The 18,766-nt window shown below is 38.3% G+C and overlaps 2 protein-coding genes and 1 pseudogene across 2 annotated transcripts; all 3 read left to right on the forward strand.

Moving 5' to 3' along the window:
* The first annotated feature begins 131 nt into the window (after positions 1 to 131).
* LOC113314203 (pentatricopeptide repeat-containing protein At5g46460, mitochondrial-like) lies at positions 132 to 2,366 on the forward strand. Its single transcript, XM_026562983.1, has one exon. The coding sequence runs from the start codon at positions 224 to 226 to the stop codon at positions 2,339 to 2,341; it is 2,118 nt and encodes a 705-aa protein (XP_026418768.1). The 5' UTR covers positions 132 to 223; the 3' UTR covers positions 2,342 to 2,366.
* Positions 2,367 to 2,438: 72 nt separating this feature from the next.
* LOC113314202 (CSC1-like protein At3g54510) lies at positions 2,439 to 8,859 on the forward strand. Its single transcript, XM_026562981.1, has 10 exons — positions 2,439 to 2,875; positions 3,065 to 3,211; positions 3,814 to 3,877; positions 4,132 to 4,344; positions 4,497 to 4,691; positions 5,588 to 5,886; positions 6,773 to 7,052; positions 7,413 to 7,691; positions 7,935 to 8,168; positions 8,384 to 8,859. Exons 1-10 carry the CDS (start codon positions 2,592 to 2,594, stop codon positions 8,540 to 8,542), a joined length of 2,154 nt encoding a protein of 717 aa, XP_026418766.1. The 5' UTR covers positions 2,439 to 2,591; the 3' UTR covers positions 8,543 to 8,859.
* Positions 8,860 to 10,341: 1,482 nt separating this feature from the next.
* On the forward strand, positions 10,342 to 11,781 carry LOC113308610 (annotated as a pseudogene).
* The last annotated feature ends 6,985 nt before the right edge of the window (positions 11,782 to 18,766 follow it).

Raw genomic sequence — 18,766 nt, forward strand, 5'->3', positions numbered from 1 at the left:
GTAGTCTGGCCATTGGATGCTCAAACGCATGCTAGAGCAAATTGGCCACTGGGAGTCTGTAGATTGGTAACTTAGACTAGAGCAAAACTGGCCATTGAATGAAATTGCTTAGAGGAAAATATATTCAGGTACTTCAGCAATGTTAACAGTGGTGGGTGGGACAAGAGGCCTTTAACAAGGCATGTCAATTGTCAGATGAAGTGAGTTCTTTTTTTGAAAAACAATGGCCAGATTTCCCACCCTTTCTAGACTAATCAAAACTTCTTCTGCTAAATCATATATTAATTTGAGCACTACTTTCGCCAAGAGATTATTCAATCCTACAAGGGGCAATGCAACGATAGGTACAGTGTCTCGTAATTTCACCATCTTTTATTACCTGAAAAATAAAAGACTAGACGAAGCTCGTCGTGTTTTCAGTGAAATTAGGACTCCAGATGTTTCTTTATACACAATGATGATTGCGGGATACTGCCAAACCAACAGAATTGACGAGGCTCTTCAAATGTTCTACAAAATGCCAGTTCGTGACGATGTTTCCTGGAATTCAATGATGAAAGGATGCATAGATTGTGGATATCTGGAAATTGCTCGAAAACTTTTTGACGAAATGCCGCATAGAACTGTTGTATCTTGGACCACCATGATAAGTGGTTTCTCAAAGTTCGGACAAATCGAAATGGCTGAGGAATTTTTTAGTAAGATGCCATCGAAAGATACAGCTGCGTGGAATTCGATGATCTTTTGTTATTGTAGTTATGGTAGAGTTGAAGATGCGTATAACTTATTCCGTAAAATGCCTAGTAGAAATGTGATTTCTTGGACCACGATGATTAGTGGACTCGATCAGACTGGCCAGACTGCTAAAGCTTTAGCTCTCTTTCAGGAGATGCGGAATTCTGGGATAGAACCCACAACAAGCACCTTCTCCATTGTCCTAACTGCCTGTGCAAATATATTGGCTTTAGATAGAGGAATTCAGCTTCATACCCATATACTGAAGCTGGGGTATGTATTGGATCCTTTTATCTCTTCTACTCTTATAACATTTTATGCTAGGTGCAAGCAAATTAATAACTCTGTCAAGGTTTTCCAGGAAAATTCGAATACTAACGTGGTAATTTGGACGGCTCTAGTATCAGGCTATGGGTTGAGTTTTGATCATGAACAGGCACTTGCAGTGTTCCGTGATATGATAAATGTTGGCGTTGTGCCCAATCAGTGTACTTTCACTTGTGCTCTGAATTCATGTTCTGTTTTAGAGGCTCTCGATGAAGGAAAAGTGATTCACTCGAAAGCTATGAAAATTGGTTTGGGTCTTGATGTGTTTGTGGCTAATTCTCTTATTGCCATGTACTCTAAATGCGGAAACATAGATGACGGTGTGATCATATTCAACAAAATGAGAGAGAGAAACCTTGTTTCCTGGAATTCTATTATTGTTGGATGTGCACAACATGGACGTGCAGAAATGGCCTTCCAGATATTCAACCAGATGGAACAAGCGAACATCCAACCTGATGAAATCACATTTGTCGGCTTACTTACAGCTTGCAGTCATTCTACATTGTTAGAAAAAGGAAGGTTGTTCTTTGAATTATTGAAGAATCATCCTCGCATTCAGTTGAAGCTTGAGCACTACGCCTGCATGGTTGATATCTTAGGTCGATCTGGAAAGTTGGAAGAGGCGGAGAAATTCATTAAAAAGATGCCGATTGAACCAAATTCTTTGATCTGGTTGACACTACTTAGTGCTTGCAAAGTACATTCGAATGCAGAAATCGCCACAGGAGCTGCAGAGTGTGCTCTAAATTTGGAACCGAATTGCAGTGCACCATATATCTTATTGTCTAACTTATATTCTTCACTTAATAAGTGGAAAGACGCTTCCCGAATACGGAGAGTGATGAAAGAAAAGGGAATCATCAAGCAACCAGGACGCAGTTGGGTTACACTGAGGGGATCAAGGCATGAGTTTCTTTCTGGAGATAATTCTCATCCATTGATCAAGAAGATACACCAAAAGCTTGAATGGTTGAATGGAAAATTGAAGGAGTTGGGTTATGTGCCTGATCAAAGTTATGCATTGCATGATGTAGAGGATGAACAGAAGGAAGTGATGTTATCTTATCATAGCGAAAGACTGGCTATAGGATTTTGCTTAATTAGTACTGCAGAAGGAAGCACATTAAGGGTAATGAAGAATCTTCGTGTGTGCGGGGATTGCCATTCTGTAATCAAGCTCATATCGAAGATAGTTAGTCGTGAGATCATCGTAAGAGACTCCTGCCGGTTCCATCATTTCAGAGATGGAAAATGTTCTTGTGGTGATCACTGGTAGTAGTAGCTATATGACAACATCTCCTAACTGCTGATGCTGTTGCTGAAGAATGATACCATTGGGTTCTTTTAGTGACTCTCTTACTGGGTCTATCTGGACATACTGCTTGGCATGTCTGTGTGACACGTAGCATGAGAGGTGGCACTGAAACGTAACCGCCTTTAGAACTCCCCTATCAGAAAACTACCTTGTCTGTTTTCTTTCTCCTTCTTTTCCCATCTCTGTGTGTATTTTCATTTCTTCCAATCCAATGAATGCACAGAGTTTATTTGCTTCGGCAGCCATTAACATAGGTCTGTCATTGTTTCTCCTCTCACTCTTTTCCATCTTGAAGAAATATTCTTCAAATTCAGTCATTTACTACGCTCGTCGTCTTTCAAAACATGAAAACATTCATTTCTCTCCTACTTTCTCCTTTTCAAGTCTACTTCCTTCAGTTTCATGGATTCCTCGTGCATTTAGGGTTTCTGAAGATGAGATTCTTCAAAATAGTGGCCTTGATGCTCTTGTTGTTATTCGACTCTTCAAACTCGGGTAAACTTAAATCTCTTTCTCTTGTTGCTCGTTAGTTCTTTCATCAGCGTGGCTTAATTTATTGCTGTTGTTGTTTGATAATCATGAGGTTGTTGTTTTTGGTGAAATTTTTATAAATCGATTGTTAATAAAAGAAGAGGGAATTCTGTAAAATCCGTAATCACTTGTAAGTTTGTTGTATTTTCACAGAATAAAGTTCTTCGTATCGTGCTCAGTTGTTGGACTGTTCATTCTTCTTCCGGTCAATTATACAAGCCAGAAAGGTCCATCTAGAAGCAGTCTATCCCATTCGATGGACTCATTTACAATCTCAAATATTGAAAGGGGTTCTAACAGGTTAGTCTTACTACTTTTTTTTTTTTTGCATTGAACAAGCGGAGTAAAACAAGTAATTTCGGTGAATATAGTACATTATTGATGTGCATATTACAGTATACGGGTCCATCCACATTTAGTATTCATCCGCATTTAGTATTGTGAAAAAAGGATCAGCATGAAATGGTTTGGAGACGTCTTATATGTTTTATGCTGAAAATAACATGATCTGATGTCACTAGTTAAGGCACTACAATGATTTATCACTTATGCATCTGTGGTCTTTGGAAACTACCTCTCTGCTTCCTGCATGGTTAGGTAATATGCTGGTCAAACATGACGCTATTTTGTTCGATCAATGCCTATTAGCAAGCATGTGCCTATTACATTTGCTTATTATTAATTATGCGAGTGTTTATTCCACTGTGAACTTCTAAACACACTGTTATCAATCTTCACTTCATAAAGTGGTCAATGAATTTGAGAGCAGAGACTTTTGGCGTTTATCCCATTATGTCTATAGGTTCTTGAGCATGGTAAACTTATCAATCCTACAGTTAAATTTCGTCTGAACAAAGTTAAAGAACTAAGCACTTACCTTAAGGTTTCTTATTTAATTTCAGGCTTTGGGTTCATTTTGCGTGCTTGTGTATCATATCATTTAACGGAATGTATCTACTGCATAAGGTGATTTTCCTCTTAGTTATTTTCAGGAACTTAGTTACATGGAAATATGAATCACCCTTAATTGTGTATCTGGGGTAAAATACTGATCGAAGAACTTGTTTTTTCAAGTGATAATTTAGCTATCCTACACTAACTCTTTAATTGTGCAATGTAATGTATCTACTGTCCCTTTCAAACTTTGACACTTATCAAATTCTCTCCTACGCTCTTTTAAATTTAAACATTCTGTTTCTCTTTTTTCATTTTATCTGTAGGAATACAATGAGATATTGGTGAGAAGAAGTCAACATCTTCGCACTATTAAGCACCGACCTGATCAATTTACAATTCTAGTTCGAGAAATACCATTTTGCAGTGAGCACAAGGCTCGTGGGTGCTGTGTGGATCACTTTTTCTCCAAACTCCATCCATATACTTATCAGTCCCATCAAATGGTATATAATGGGAAGATTATCGAGGATTTGTTGGTGAGTTATCCTGATAGATTTCGTTCCTCCTATTAAATTTTCCATCTATTAGTCCCGTGTTACATTCTGAGTTTTGCGGAAGAATTCAACATGTGTTTACACAATTTTCCTTCATACTTTCTATGTCGCGATTCCTAAATTACTGTATGCAGCGTCAGGAAAAGTCTCTTTCAAGAAAAGTTGAGGACCTGAGGCTAAGGTCTATGACTGAGAAACATAGTAAGAAGTCCAAATTGTTCAGTTTATTTCAAGGAAGTTCTGAAGAAGTTGGGGAACAGGAGAAAAGGCTTCAAGAACTCCGTCATAAGATACGCAATTTGCGACGTGGAAGCGTGCTGAAACAGAGGGTAACTTGATCTGGAAAACTTTATGCTGTAAAATTAATCGGTAGATCTATCGTAGGTGTAAGTTTTAATGACCTTGCTTTTGAAATCTTTAAGTGGATCTTTGTTTTTGTTGTTCATAATCACATGTTTTACGACTAGACGAGCCTGTATTAAATTGTAAATCATCTTGTTATGTTCAAAGAAACATTCTGGGATTTTCCATATTAGCAAGTGATTCGCTGAGTCTGTAGCCGTTTTTACTCTCAGCTCAAAGTGTCATTAAATTTATCTTATTTGATATATTTACATGGTCTTATATATCATATGTATCCTGAACATGTGTTTTTAGGTTATGGTTTGCGAGCTATTTTGGTAAACCCTTCTTTCTGAACAAATGTAGCCATCAAGAAAGTCTATTACGTTCTTTTGGTTTTAAGTTCATACTTTGCTCTCTTATCTGACGGTATTAGCAATAGAAGTTGTTGTCAAATCTTGAACTCGGACTTTAGACGACTGTTGTATGTGGTCTTTATGAATGAAAAGATAATCGAGGGCTATCTTTAGTTTGAGAGTTTCAATTGAATCCAATTTGACCATTGATAAATTTAATGCTTGCTTTTGGTTTGATTAGATGAAATGTTGATTGAACTCTAATATGCATTTTAAAATTTAAAATTTAAAATTTAAATGCTCATGCTTTTATGCAGCAACTATGACATACTTCATGGTTTTATATAATATAAATTGTATCCTGAAGGTGTGAGATATGATATCCATGTTTCTGTTTTCCTCTTATGTTCTCATACTTCGATAGTTTTAAGTTCATTCTTGCTTTGACATCTTCTTAAAACTTTGTGTTATTGTTTGTTTTATACTATCTCTTGGTTTACACTGGCATTCTGATTATCCATTTCTAGGAATTGCCTGTTGCGTTCGTATCATTCAAATCCCGCTGGGGGACTGCATTGGCTGCTCAATCTCAGCACCATGAAAATCCACTTTTATGGACTACTGAACCGGCACCGGAACCAAGGGATGTTTTGTGGAAAAATCTATCCATTCCATATCGTCAGTTTCCCCTGTACAAACTTGGGGGTTTTCTTGCAGCTTCACTGCTTACCATATTTTTTGCTTTACCAGTCACAGCCGTTCAAGGAATAGCAAAGTTTGAATCACTAAAGAAGTGGTTTCCTCCAGCCATGGCTGTACAATTGATGTGAGGATCCCCTTGTCTTTTATACGATTTTTTATGTTTAGAGGATATCTTTAGCATAAGTCTATGTTACATGACCAAGCTTCTTCTTTTAGAACATTCCATCTGAATATCCTAGGTAGGCATTACAGTGTTCAATGATCATGCTGAGATATTGAGAGATTTATTGCTTCCTCAAACAATTCTTATGGTCCCTGGTTCTATTTCATGCAACTAAGTCTCACCATCACGTATCATCTTGATCTATTCGTGTAGGGTTAAGTTGGATCAAGATATATGTATGACAAATTCTGGCTCTTTCATTTTATTTATTTTAAAGCTTAGTCAATTCTGCCTTGTGAAGCAGATTTACCATGGCCACTCATAAGTTATACTTGTCTTTATGTATTCATATCGACAGTTTATTTTCTACTACCTCCGTCCCACTATTAGATGACCTATTTAGTTTAAAATGTTGTCCCACTATTAGTTGACCTATTTCATTAAACAAGGGAATATTTCTAAAATTGTCCTTTTGATTGATTATCGGTAGTATAAGAAATATGTATAATTTGATATCCATGTTTATACTCGTTATGTAGGTGTTTTAAAATGCTTTTCAATGATACAAAGTTTACGAAAATCCATGGTATAGTTTGAGAGATAAATCATTTCTAAATTTTACAAGTTATTATCCATAAGGGTATAATTGTAAAAGATGCTTAAAAATACTCCCTTCCACTCCTTGCCTTAAAAATTGTGCAAACTTCAACTAGGTCATCTAATAGTGGGACGGAGGGAGTATTTGTTATTCTAAACTCTACCTTCACTTTGAATATATCTCTTTTTCTCCTTTAGACTTTTTCTTTGACTATGATTTCTTGTATCTAATTGTCTTTTTAACTTACAGACCAGGTTTGAGCTCTATTGTGACTGGATATCTTCCAAGCTTCATTCTGAACATGTTCATATACGTTGTTCCTTTTGCAATGCTATCCCTTGCCACACAAGGAGGTTTTGTCTCAAGAAGCAGGAAAGAGATTAAAGCTTGCAGCATGGTTTTCTACTTTCTTGTCGGCAATGTTTTCTTTTTGAGTCTGCTTTCAGGCTCCTTACTAGAGCAGATTGGAGAATCATTTATTCACCCTAAAGATTTCCCTAGTCATCTTGCAAGTGCTGTCTCTGCTCAAGTGAGTTTGCTCCATCTTCTCATAATACAGCATTTATAACTTGAACCCACTATGTATTTTCATGTTATGATACAAGAGTTTCGTTACATGTAGCTCACAGAATGAAACCACAAAAGATAATATATGTTCTGTAGGTTTGATTTACCTTTTGGAGATCTATGCAGTGATTGGTTGAGGTATAGGCTGTGAGCATAAAATTTAGATATGCGAACGAACTTGTGTCCCCTAAACTGTCATTGGACTGTATACTGAAATAGGCTAGTTCAATGTTGTCTTGCAATCTTGACTAAGTTCTTAAATGTATATATGTTTATATATCTGCAAAAATGCCTGCTCTTTAACATTGTATTTCTGTTTTAGGCAGATTTCTTTATGACGTACATTCTCACGGATGGCTTGTCTGGATTTTCGCTCGAAGTTCTTCAATTTGGATTAATGATTTTGGATTTTTTGAGAAGCCATACATTAGGTCGTGGGGAAGAAGAAAATCCATATCTTTTTTCTATGCCTTATTATAGAGTTATTCCTTCTGTCTCGGTTTCGATGCTAATTGGAATGGTATATGCCATTATCGCTCCCCTGCTGCTTCCTTTTCTTATCGGATATTTCTATCTTGGCTATGTGGTGTGGGTTAATCAGGTTAAAATCTTCCTTCTGCATATTAGATCATGCACTCATGTAGTTCTGATGTTTTCCTTTTGCTCAGTTCCCTTGTATTAGTTGATTACTTCTCGTCATTTTCCTTGAATAATTTGGATTTATCATTATTATTCATCCGGAACACTTTACCGTACATAAAATGTTTCTCACAACTTCAGATAGCAATCTCGTCCTCATTTTAGAGTGATGAACTTTTTATGGTGGATCAATGTGTTTTTGCAGATTCAAGACGTGTACGACATAGTTTACGAAACTTGTGGAGAGTATTGGCCACACATTCATCATTACATATTTACAGCAATGATTCTAATGCAAATCACTATGATTGGCATGTTCGGTTTGAAGTCAAAGCCTGCAGCGTCCATTGCAACGATACCACTCTTCTTGATCACGCTGTTGTTTAACGAGTATTGCAAGATCCGGTTCCTTCCAACATTTTCCAACTTCCCTGTACAGGTAAAACATCTACCTTGAACATTTGTTTTTATGTGACCAAATGAAGAAACGTATATGTTGCCTTACGCCGTTTCTTGTCTTGCTCTCTTTTTACCCAGTAAATATTGTTCTAACTTACAAAATTGATCAGACAATACTAAAAATGTTGCCTGCTTTTTTCCAAGATTTTCTTTTAAATAATGAATTTAGTTAACAACATTGTGTTTTTTGTGCAGGACGCACTAGAAAATGATAAATGCGATGAGAGGAATGGACTGACAGAAGTCGAACATGAGAATAGGATTGATGCTTATTTGCAACCTTGCATGAGGCCCATAAATTTCTCCCCGCGGGAATCCAGCTCCACACAGCCATTAGTTTCTGTATCAACATAATTCCCGCTCATTTAATTTTCACATCTCTTAATTAATCCTGATCTTCTAACCACTTTTTGGTAGATGATATTTATGGTGAATAAGAGTCAAGTTTTTACCACTGGCTACTGTTAGTCGATCCTTATTCTGGCCTGCACTTGTATGCTGACAAGAAAACTACTCTCGAGCCATCCGTGTACACAGATGAATGAAGCCCTGGTGTCCATCCCAACTTGTTCACTTGATGGAAAAAGCAAGGCAAAAGAAAAAAGAATGATTTCCCGTAGTTCCTCTCCGTAGTTTGTTATGCATTTACAAGTCTTTATGTTGCGTTTCAATGTGACTACTACAGAACGGATACGTTTGCAGGCTGAAATTTTACAAGATCTGACAGTGCTGCTTAGCAGTTGGATTTGTCAAAACAGATGACGGCATTTAATCAATGCATCTGACTGATATCGGGTTATCCATAACCCAAGTGGTACAACAGTAGTTGTTACAAGTAATTAACAACCACTGAATGAATGAGTCCTCATTTTCTGTTATAGGAATTACGACATTTTCTTCTAGAGTCGGATGATTCTCGCCGACAAGCTCTCGTCAAATTTAGCTTTAGGAACACTCCGTCGTGCTTAGTTTGATATCATGGCTAATTTCGATCAAAATTTAAATAAATAAATCATGGCTAGCGCACTAGTGTGTTACTTAGGGTTATACAAGATCATGTGTCTCTCTGTACTTGTCGATTTATCATTACACAAAATCACCAACCCAAAACATTTAAAATTCGCAATTGTTGGTGGTATCACGGATCACTCGAGCTTGTTTATGAAAAAAGTTATTCAGACAAATGGTGAAAATCCCGTGTTTCAAATGCTCACTGAATGTTTGAGTCCGTAATTTTCAATGGCAATTCAATATTTGTGTCCAGTCAAAATGAATTTATTATTTTGGTGATGACTGAAAGCAAATGTATGTAATGATTCGATAAGGGATCGGAGGATATGGGCATAGGAAACAAATCTCGGAAAGAAATCCCCATGAAATCGCCACTTCTGTCTTCCGCACCCACTACCCCACTGACTCCACCCGCAGCTTAAAAGAGAAGATATGGTAAGCGCACATGATTTCACACCAATCAATACAACCCTCCTATGTTAGTGCTTACATCACAGTATCTCTTGGGACGATCTTTTTTTGAGGTCCTACACCTACTTTTCACAGGTAAAAGTTCTTGGTTTCTAACTTTCAACTCACCCGTAGTCTATTAGCACGTTTGGATATCAAAAGCAGAAATGATTCTATTTTCATAAAATTGGTCAATTAATCCAACAATAATAATTTCTGCGTGAAAAAAATTATGTGAAATTTGATATTGTTTAAATGGATGGGAATGTAAAAATAGTCAACATATAAACAGTTTCATCCTACCCATTTTCAAATACTTTTTCTTATTTTTAATTTACATCAAGATCCAATTTCACCCTTGATATTTCTTAAGTTTAAGCCAATTGACCCAATTTCTCTTCTATTTTTCCCGAAATAGAAGTCACGAATATAACTCGCAAAAGTATTTTACCCCGCATCAGATTAACCTTTTCGTTTCTAAAAATCATTCTGAAATTGTGTAATCAACGAAATTCTGATTTTTTTTTTTTTTTGCTTTCAGAAGTCAGAAGGAAACTTCTTGGTGTATATCCAAACCGCCTGTAAATAACAGGAAACATACTAGTATTTCTTTTCTTTTCTTATATTTTCATCATTTTCATACTATCACTCATTGTCAAACTCAGCAGCATCTTGGAATTATATAAAAAATACGAAAAGAAGAATCAAATCTTATTAATTTTTCTTTCTTCTATATCTTCTTCTTCTTCTTCTGTTTCTGTTTGTTTAGATAGGACTTTAAAAACACCAAAAGTGAAGTGGTAATATTGTTGTTTCTGGGTTGGTACCCATTTTGAAAAAAATTAAAGGAAAAAATCATTTTGAAAGATTTGGTCAGATCTTGCTTGCTTTCGTATTCAATTATGAGATTGATTTTGGTGGATAGTATTTCAACACACAATTGGAGAGATTTCTTCTCTTTTTCTTCTAAAACCTTATTTGTTTCTTAACCTACATATTAATAATCTCTTATGCTTACCACCCTTTTCCTCTCAACAAACAAAACCACATCAATTCCCTTCTTCTCCCATTCTCTGATAGACCCTTCTAGATGAACATGGCAACAGAAACTCAATTTCATGTTTTAGCTGTTGATGATAGCATCATAGACAGAAAGTTGATTGAAAAGCTCTTGAAAACATCTTCTTATCAAGGTAATTCTTACAATCATACTCAGCTTCTTTGTTTTACATTTTGGGATAATATTGGGTTTTGAGTTTTATAGTGTTGTTCTTTTATTTCTGTATATAGTTACTACAGTTGACTCTGGAAGTAAGGCTCTGGAGTTTTTAGGATTGCAGCAGGAGGTTGACCAAACAAATTCTAGCTCACTCTCTGCTCCATCTACACCAGGTTTGGTTTTGTTTCCTAGTTCTCTTTTGGAAAACAAGCACTCTTTCTATTTTGGGTTTTCATTTCTGTTTTCGGATTTTGTCACAGGAAGTTCAGGTCAATCTCATTATAACAGACTACTGTATGCCAGGGATGACAGGATATGATCTTCTCAAAAAAATCAAGGTAGGTTTTCATTTCATTTCAAAAAAATAGAAAAAATCTTAAAAATAAAAAACCAGAAACTCTAATAGATTGTTTTTTGTGATTGTAATTTTGCAGGAATCTTCATGTTTGAAAGACATACCAGTTGTAATCATGTCATCTGAAAATGAACCTTCAAGAATCAATAGGTACTATTCATGTTTAAACTGGATTTACATTTGATGATTTTCAAGATGAGATGATACTAGAATAAATAATCCATTGGCTTTTTGTTTCTAACTGGAAATTACTTGATTGGATGTAATTCAGGTGTTTAGAAGAAGGGGCAGAGGAGTTCTTAATAAAACCAGTTAAGTTGTTGGATGTGAAAAGGCTTCAACCATATTTACTGAGGGGTAAATCAAGAGAGCAACAACAATTACAGCCAATAAGCAGCAAAAAGAGGAAAGCTATTGAAGAAGCTATTTCACCTGAATTGTTAACAAGACCTAGATATTGCACTGGATTAACAACAGTTGTCTAATTTCGAGTCATTTTATTAATGTAGAAACAAACTTTAGCAGGAGTAATAAATATTTTATTTTTTTTCTTTCAAATGCTCAGGCCAAAGAGAAGGAGATGTTCCTGTTAAAGAAATGCCCCCTTCTAACAGTCCACATTTTTGAGTAAAATATAGAGAGATTTATCCCGAGTTAACTTTCCAAAGTAGACTAAAAAAGATATGTCTTTAAATTCAGAAAAAATAAAATAATGCTACCATTTTCAAACAACCTGCATGTATTATACCTGCTGGCTAGTCTGGGTTCTATACGAATTATTTGGGGCCTATCAATTTTCTCACCCAACCTAGAGAAAGGAATAAGGAGTGTCCTAACTAGATAAAAGGAATAAGGTATCCTTACTATTAATTCAATTCTAAGCTTTATCTTTCTAAATTTAAAACCATTTTAAAATCAAAACCTATTCAAATCATTTCTCTCACAAATTAGAATTAAAAACTCAAATTCATCAATCGATTCTAACAATATCGATTTAAAGGAAATTTCATCATCCATTTTAAAAAAAAAATCACACTAAACATCGTCGATTGCAACCCGTATCTCTTTATTATACCTGTGATTGATGTATACATTCAAGACTAAAAACTACAAAAAAAATCTTGGGTTGCTATGTTTAACCATGATCGGTCGACGTTCATGTCCATATTTACCAATTCCTATGACAACTGGTCGATGTCCATGAACACGTCAACCGACTGTTCTGAATGTTTTTTTTCTGGTCGAAAAGAATTTAACCAGAATCGGTGAAGTTAATGCTAACATATACCGATTCTGGTATGAATGAGAACCGTTTTTTTGTATGTTTTTTTTTTTGCTAGAATTGGATTACATAAGCACTTCTATGGACCGATTTTTTTACTGCAGTGTTAGGGATCGGTCTATACGTGTGTATCATGCTTACTGATTCTTATAATCGTACTATGTAGTAAATAATATGCACTGATTCCCAAAAAAACAAAACATTTTATACCTTTGGAATGCTACACTCCCAAGCAAACTGGTACCCCTGTTAGCAGTCATGGGAACCGAAGTGCATGAACACCATAGTTAATGAAAAATGTTAACTTTTAACATGCCTGATATACGAGATGAAGTGAATGGTGTTGTTGTTGTGATTGAAGTTACATGGGAGATAAACCAGATTCTAGGATTGTTAGTAATTGATTGAGAATGAATTTGGGAATGTCTTTCAAGTAAATTTAAGTATTGTGAGATGTTATTGTTGAGGCGGCGATAGAGATAGTGGTGCTGATTTAGTGAAGTTGATGGTGTTGTATGCAAAGTATCTGAGGTTGATTAAGAGGAAGCTACATATCATATAACTGGTGAATTGATATTGAACTGATTATGAAAAGGATGAAGGTTGTTTTGTTGTTGTGAAGATGAGAAGTTAAAGTGGTAAGTTGAATTACCAGAAATGCAGAGGATTTAGACTCTGTTGAAGACTGTAGAAGATGAGTTGAGAATTATATCTCAAGGGGGTGAAGTTCAAGTCACAGGTGAAGAACATGAAGAAATGATAATGTTCACTTTGCAGAGAATGCATGAATCTATTGAGAAGAACTGAAGATATTGATGTCACGATTGGAGGCTGGTTAGAAATGAAGATGGAAGTTAGAGATGTAGTTATAGATTAATGAATAGCTAGAAATGCATTCTTAGGTTTAAGTGTTATTGTGAAGAAGATCAGTGAATTATAGTTGTAGCATGATTGAGTATGGATTGAAAATAGAATGAAGGTTTCTTGGTGCTGGAGTTGCAGTTAAAAATGCATCTTTTAGTCTTGGCATGTTTTGTGTTTCATCATAATTGTGCATTAGAAGTTTGGCTTAGGCATTTGACCTATTAGTCATCCTAGTCAGTCTAGCTGATTTATCTGATTCAGATCATCTGACAGAGTTAAATCGGACTAACCCTGAGTTGACTCAGTAAACCCAGACCAGACCTAACCTTGACCGAGTTGACCTGGACTAGACTTTGACTTTTACATTATAATCAACGACTACCCTCCTTCATGAGATGTGATCTCAGCCATCGAAGTTCACCACCGAACTGACAAACCTACGGCAAGTTTTAGGCGACCAGCCAAAACGAGCCTAATAGCATTGCATGCTATTTTCCTGCGGTAAGTCCCTTGACTTTGACTTGCCACACGTAGCAAAGTGCTACATGTTTTCCACGAAAACACTCGAGACATCAAACGTATCACAAACTTGGGGATGCTCATCAGGGTATTGGTCTGGCGGTTTACAGCGTGCGTCGTGCAATGCGCCCGTTACAAGAAAGTGTCATGAAGCAGGACAATTAGTGGTGGTAAAAAGTAACGGTGTAAACGGATTCACTTCCTTCATCATGGAAGCATAATGACTGACGGTTACACGTTACTCTATTCTTCCACAACTCAATCGTTTTTACTTCCTACGAGACTAGGGCACGTTTCAATATGACTTGTATAAATAGGCTTCACCTATTTTCACCAAACAACAAGTTTTTGGGTCGGCAACAACACAATATCTAGAAATCACCTGGTAGCTTTCCATTCTGCTAGCCAGTTCTACTTTCAGATACGAGTCATAAACAACCACACCTTCAGAATCAAGTATTCTGGTCTCAACACTCTCTTCGCTTCCCTCCCTAAGGCCAACCCTTATCCTTCACTTTGTGACCGAAGCAAGCCTTGAAAGATCATTTCTTGGTTTAGGCCAGGATTGTACATATTGATCTCTCGAATCAAAAGTACTCCCGTGCAGTGCATTGTTTAGGGTTTAGATTCGTTTCTCATCCACACACCCAAATTTACCAAAATCAGCAGAAACGGTTTTCTCCACAAACACATGGCAAAAATGATAAGGACATATCATGCTCACAAATAGAAAGAAGTCTTAATGATTACAAGAAAGTTACATGAGTTCCCACCTGTATTGATGACAAGCCTCGCCTACCTTGAGATCCCCAATCCACTGATTCATTATTTAGATCGATCGTTGTTAATAACAATTAATTGTTAAACACACAAGCACTCTAAAGATTAGCCAAAAGGATCATAACATAATCTTGTACAATTCTCTAGCTATAAGCTAAGTGAATTATCTATTGGTTCTAAGCCCATTTATGGTTCTACACCTTTTCATTATCAATCTTTAACATAACAAAGGTTTATTAATTCCATTGGGTAGAATCTATAGTCCATTAGATAAGTCTTACGAAGATCTACAAATTTGTAGAAGAAACCAAAGGTTAACTCAGACCCTAAGGGTCCAATTCACCAAGATAGGAACACTATTCCTAAGCCCAAGTCCACTACACAAGCCCATTAATCCAAGGCATGTTCAAACTGGTCATTGATAGTCACTAACGGTCGCTAACAGTCAATGGGTCAACTGAAGGTTCCTTGTGTTGGCACCTGATAATGGCGTGGTGGTGTTTTGGTGTACGCCAGTGGAAATGTGGCATGACTGGCATGGCTCGTGCATGCCAGTGGCACGGTGATGTAAGTGGCGCCTGGCGTAGCCATGGCCACTAGATTTAGGCTACTGGTCACCTGAAACTTGCCACAAGTCTGTCAGTTCGGTGGCGAACTTGGATGGCTGAGATTGCATCTCATGGGGAAGGATGGCCATTGATTATGGCCGTATCTTGTTGTATAGTAAAGTGGCGCCATTGGCATAGTGGCACCTGGCGGAGCCATGACATAGCGGCATGCCAGTGGTGTAGCCGTGGCAGCTGTTTTGGCATATTGGTGTTAGACCCAAATATGGCTTCTGGCAACATTGGCCCTGTTGCTAAGTTAATCTTGAGGTCTCAGGAGAGTCACTGGACCCAGTTGGCATGGAAACTTTTAGCTAAATTGTGGTTTGGCGTATCGCAACTCTATTTAGCACGTGCGGCATAACTGTGGCATGGTGGCGTGGCTGGCATAGTTAGCACATGCCAGTGGCACGAAGTAGCGCCTGGTGTAGCCATGGCCTCTAGACTTTGGCACATCGGTGTTATACCCAAATGTGGCGTGGCAACATCGGCTGTGTTGCCACATCAATCCCAACGCTATGGGAAACGTTACTTGGCTTGGTTGGCGTAGCAACTTTGCCTAAATTAGGGCTTGGCATGTCGAAACCCTAATTGGTACGTGTGGCATGCGACCGCGGCATGACGACACTTTTTTGTGAAAACGGTGCCAGCTATGCCAAAGGAACTATGGCAAGGCCGTAGTGTGGAAACGGCCACATGAGTAAGGATTGTCGTGGGTGGCTATGATATGGCGCGATTCCTAGGGCTTCCTGGGCCCCACAAGGCTCGTGGCATGTTGTGGGGTCGAAGTGGCATAATTTGTATTGCGAAAATTAGGGTTTTGGTTAATGCAGAGTCGTGCTTTTTGACTAAAAAACCCTAATTTGAGCTTATCATGGCGTTGGCCCCCGAACATGAGGTAGGTTAGCACGTAGGGTGCTATTTATGGCGCGTTTTGGCAGGTTTGGCATGTCGTTAGCATGTTGACGCGGTAAGTGGCATGTTTGGCACGTGCACTTGGCATGCCCGTTTGGCATGTGCGATTGGCATGCTTTTTGGCGTGTTTGGCATGTCGTTAGTATGTTGACGCGGTTTTGGGAAGCCAACATGGTATGGCGACATCTTGACACCTCTTTTAAAGTTGTGGCAGGTTTTGAGCAACCTGATTGGTCGAAAAAGGGAAGGCCAGACAAACATGGTGTGGCCACACTTCCAGCATGAGTGTGGCGGCTTTAGAGCGACCTAATTGGTCGATGGGAACTGGGGACGGCAGGTATGGGCCCAACCACAACTGGTGTGAGCGTGGCGGTTTTAAGGTGACCTGATTGGTCGAGGGAAGTAGGGTCGGTTTAGGATGGGGAGTGGCCATGGAAAGTGGCTCCAGGTGGCCTAAGGCATTGCCACGCGTCCCTTTGTTGCTGCGGCTCCCTGTTTTTCTGATTCCGGGCAAGGTTTTGCACCTACTAATCCATGGCGGATTAATTACCTAGTTTGCCTCGGCTTACTTTCGACAAGCAAGGTCTGGTATACTGCGCAAGGCGCAAAAGTAATTGATTGAATTCTATGTATTGACACAGAGTTCTTTAAAGTTCATTGCCAGAGAGCAGCATGCTTTCTGATTTGAATACCTTATGCAAAGACCTCATCTTTGATACTTGGAAATTCGTGCTACTCTGCTGCGAGTGAACACAAATTGTGATGCCATATCAACATTAAGGGTTCAGCCGGGGAACATAGCACAGGAAGCATTCAAAGAAACTTATATTAATCGAATGTATGCAAGGTTCCAAAATTTACAGAATACTTGGGATTGTTTCCACATGCACCATTCTGGGTAAATTTCATATAAAATATTGAGTTGCTCAATAAATTTTCCAGTGAAGAGGTGGACACTCATGGCTCTGTTTTCTTACAGAGTGACGTCACATCAGATGTAAGGTTTTACAATTTTAACCCTAAGCTAAAAACCACCATCAACATTAAGTCCCCTGCTTAGCTCGGAACAGTGGCATTTTTGCGGGGTAAGCATGAGATGGTGACAGACAAGGATAGAATCGAAACGGAAAGTCATGAAGAGATTGTCAGGAAGATTTGGCTAACCTTTTTCAGGAGGCATGAAGAATCTGTGATCCTTGCATTGGAGGCATGAAGAATCTGTGATCCTTGCATTGGAGGCTTTGCATAAATTCGGCTTGGCCATGGGGTGTTGGAATCAGTGTTGTAGCTTTGTCTATTGATCGGCAGAGGTAGCGTTGCAACTTGGTCCGCGGAACGTGCGTTGACTGGGTACGAAAGGTAGATGGCGCTGTTTTGGCTGGCTAGGGCATGATCAATGGCGCTGCTGGTTAAGGCGTGGACTATTGGCGTTGGTTTGGCCGCGAACTGATGGTGCAGGTTTGGGTGTGGCTCTGTCTTGGACGCAGAATGTTGGCGCTAGCTTGGTCACGGCCTGTTGGCGCCATGAAGCTTTGCCAGCACGGGCCCGGTTGCCTCTTTCCGTATATAGCCCAAAATAAGAAACCTTCCTCCATTCGAACTCCAAAAAGGTTTTATGCCTATAAAAGGCGTCACTTATCCTCTTTACCTCGTATCATTGGCTTTGTTTCCACGTCTTGGTGCTAGCGGCAGAGTGGTAGCAATAAAGCAGGCGAGCATATTCCAGGTACATATCTATGTGCTTCTTCTTTTTGTTTGCTCTTCTGTTGTTGGTGTAAACCCTAGCCATAGGCATATCTTCCATAAACTCGTAGAAATATTTCCATATGAATGATTCTTCTCTGCTAGCGGTATTGTAGTAACATTAGCCATCACATTGATAATAAGGAAACCAATTATTATGCAAAGTAGGCGTGCACGGACGGTGGATGCCATTAATTCTTTTCCCATGAAAATCTAACTCTAGGGTTTTCTTTTCGTTTTGTGGACGTGCACAAAACTTCTGCGGTGGGACCCACTCTTCCTTTGGCCGAGAGTATATTTCCTGATGCGAGACACGGTTTTGGCTAGGGGCGCGTTTTCCCGCGACAAAACATGGCTTGTTGAAGCGAGTATCATTCCCCACTCCTTTGGCTATGCGTGCTCCTTTTGGCTATGCGTGTTATGACTTGTGGCCAAACAAAGTTTCCCGTAGAAAACTTGCCATGTATTTTTGATCATCGTACTTGATTCTGACAAAATCCTCATGAACGGTTTTCTCCAAAGTAGTAACTTTTATGTTTTAGCTTCGTTGTAGTTACTTTAAAAGCATAAGGAATTTTGTTGAGATGTCACCTGAAAGCAGTTCTGCTTCCGCATCGAGAAGTAATAACAACTCCAAGACGAACACAGATGATGAGTTTTTTTACGAAGTCTGCTACGGTTACAAGGACCCATCCCAAATTCGTGCAAATTCTTCTGACTGATTCATAAAATGATGGAGAAGTCCAATCAGTCTGTCCAGGGCGTATAATGAGGTTTTTCCTTCAGAAGAAAGAATATTTGGCTTCTCCCATAGACTTCAAAATCTGTCATAGTC

Source organism: Papaver somniferum, chromosome 9 (assembly GCF_003573695.1).
Source record: "Papaver somniferum cultivar HN1 chromosome 9, ASM357369v1, whole genome shotgun sequence".
In the NCBI taxonomy this organism is placed as follows: domain Eukaryota; kingdom Viridiplantae; phylum Streptophyta; class Magnoliopsida; order Ranunculales; family Papaveraceae; genus Papaver; species Papaver somniferum.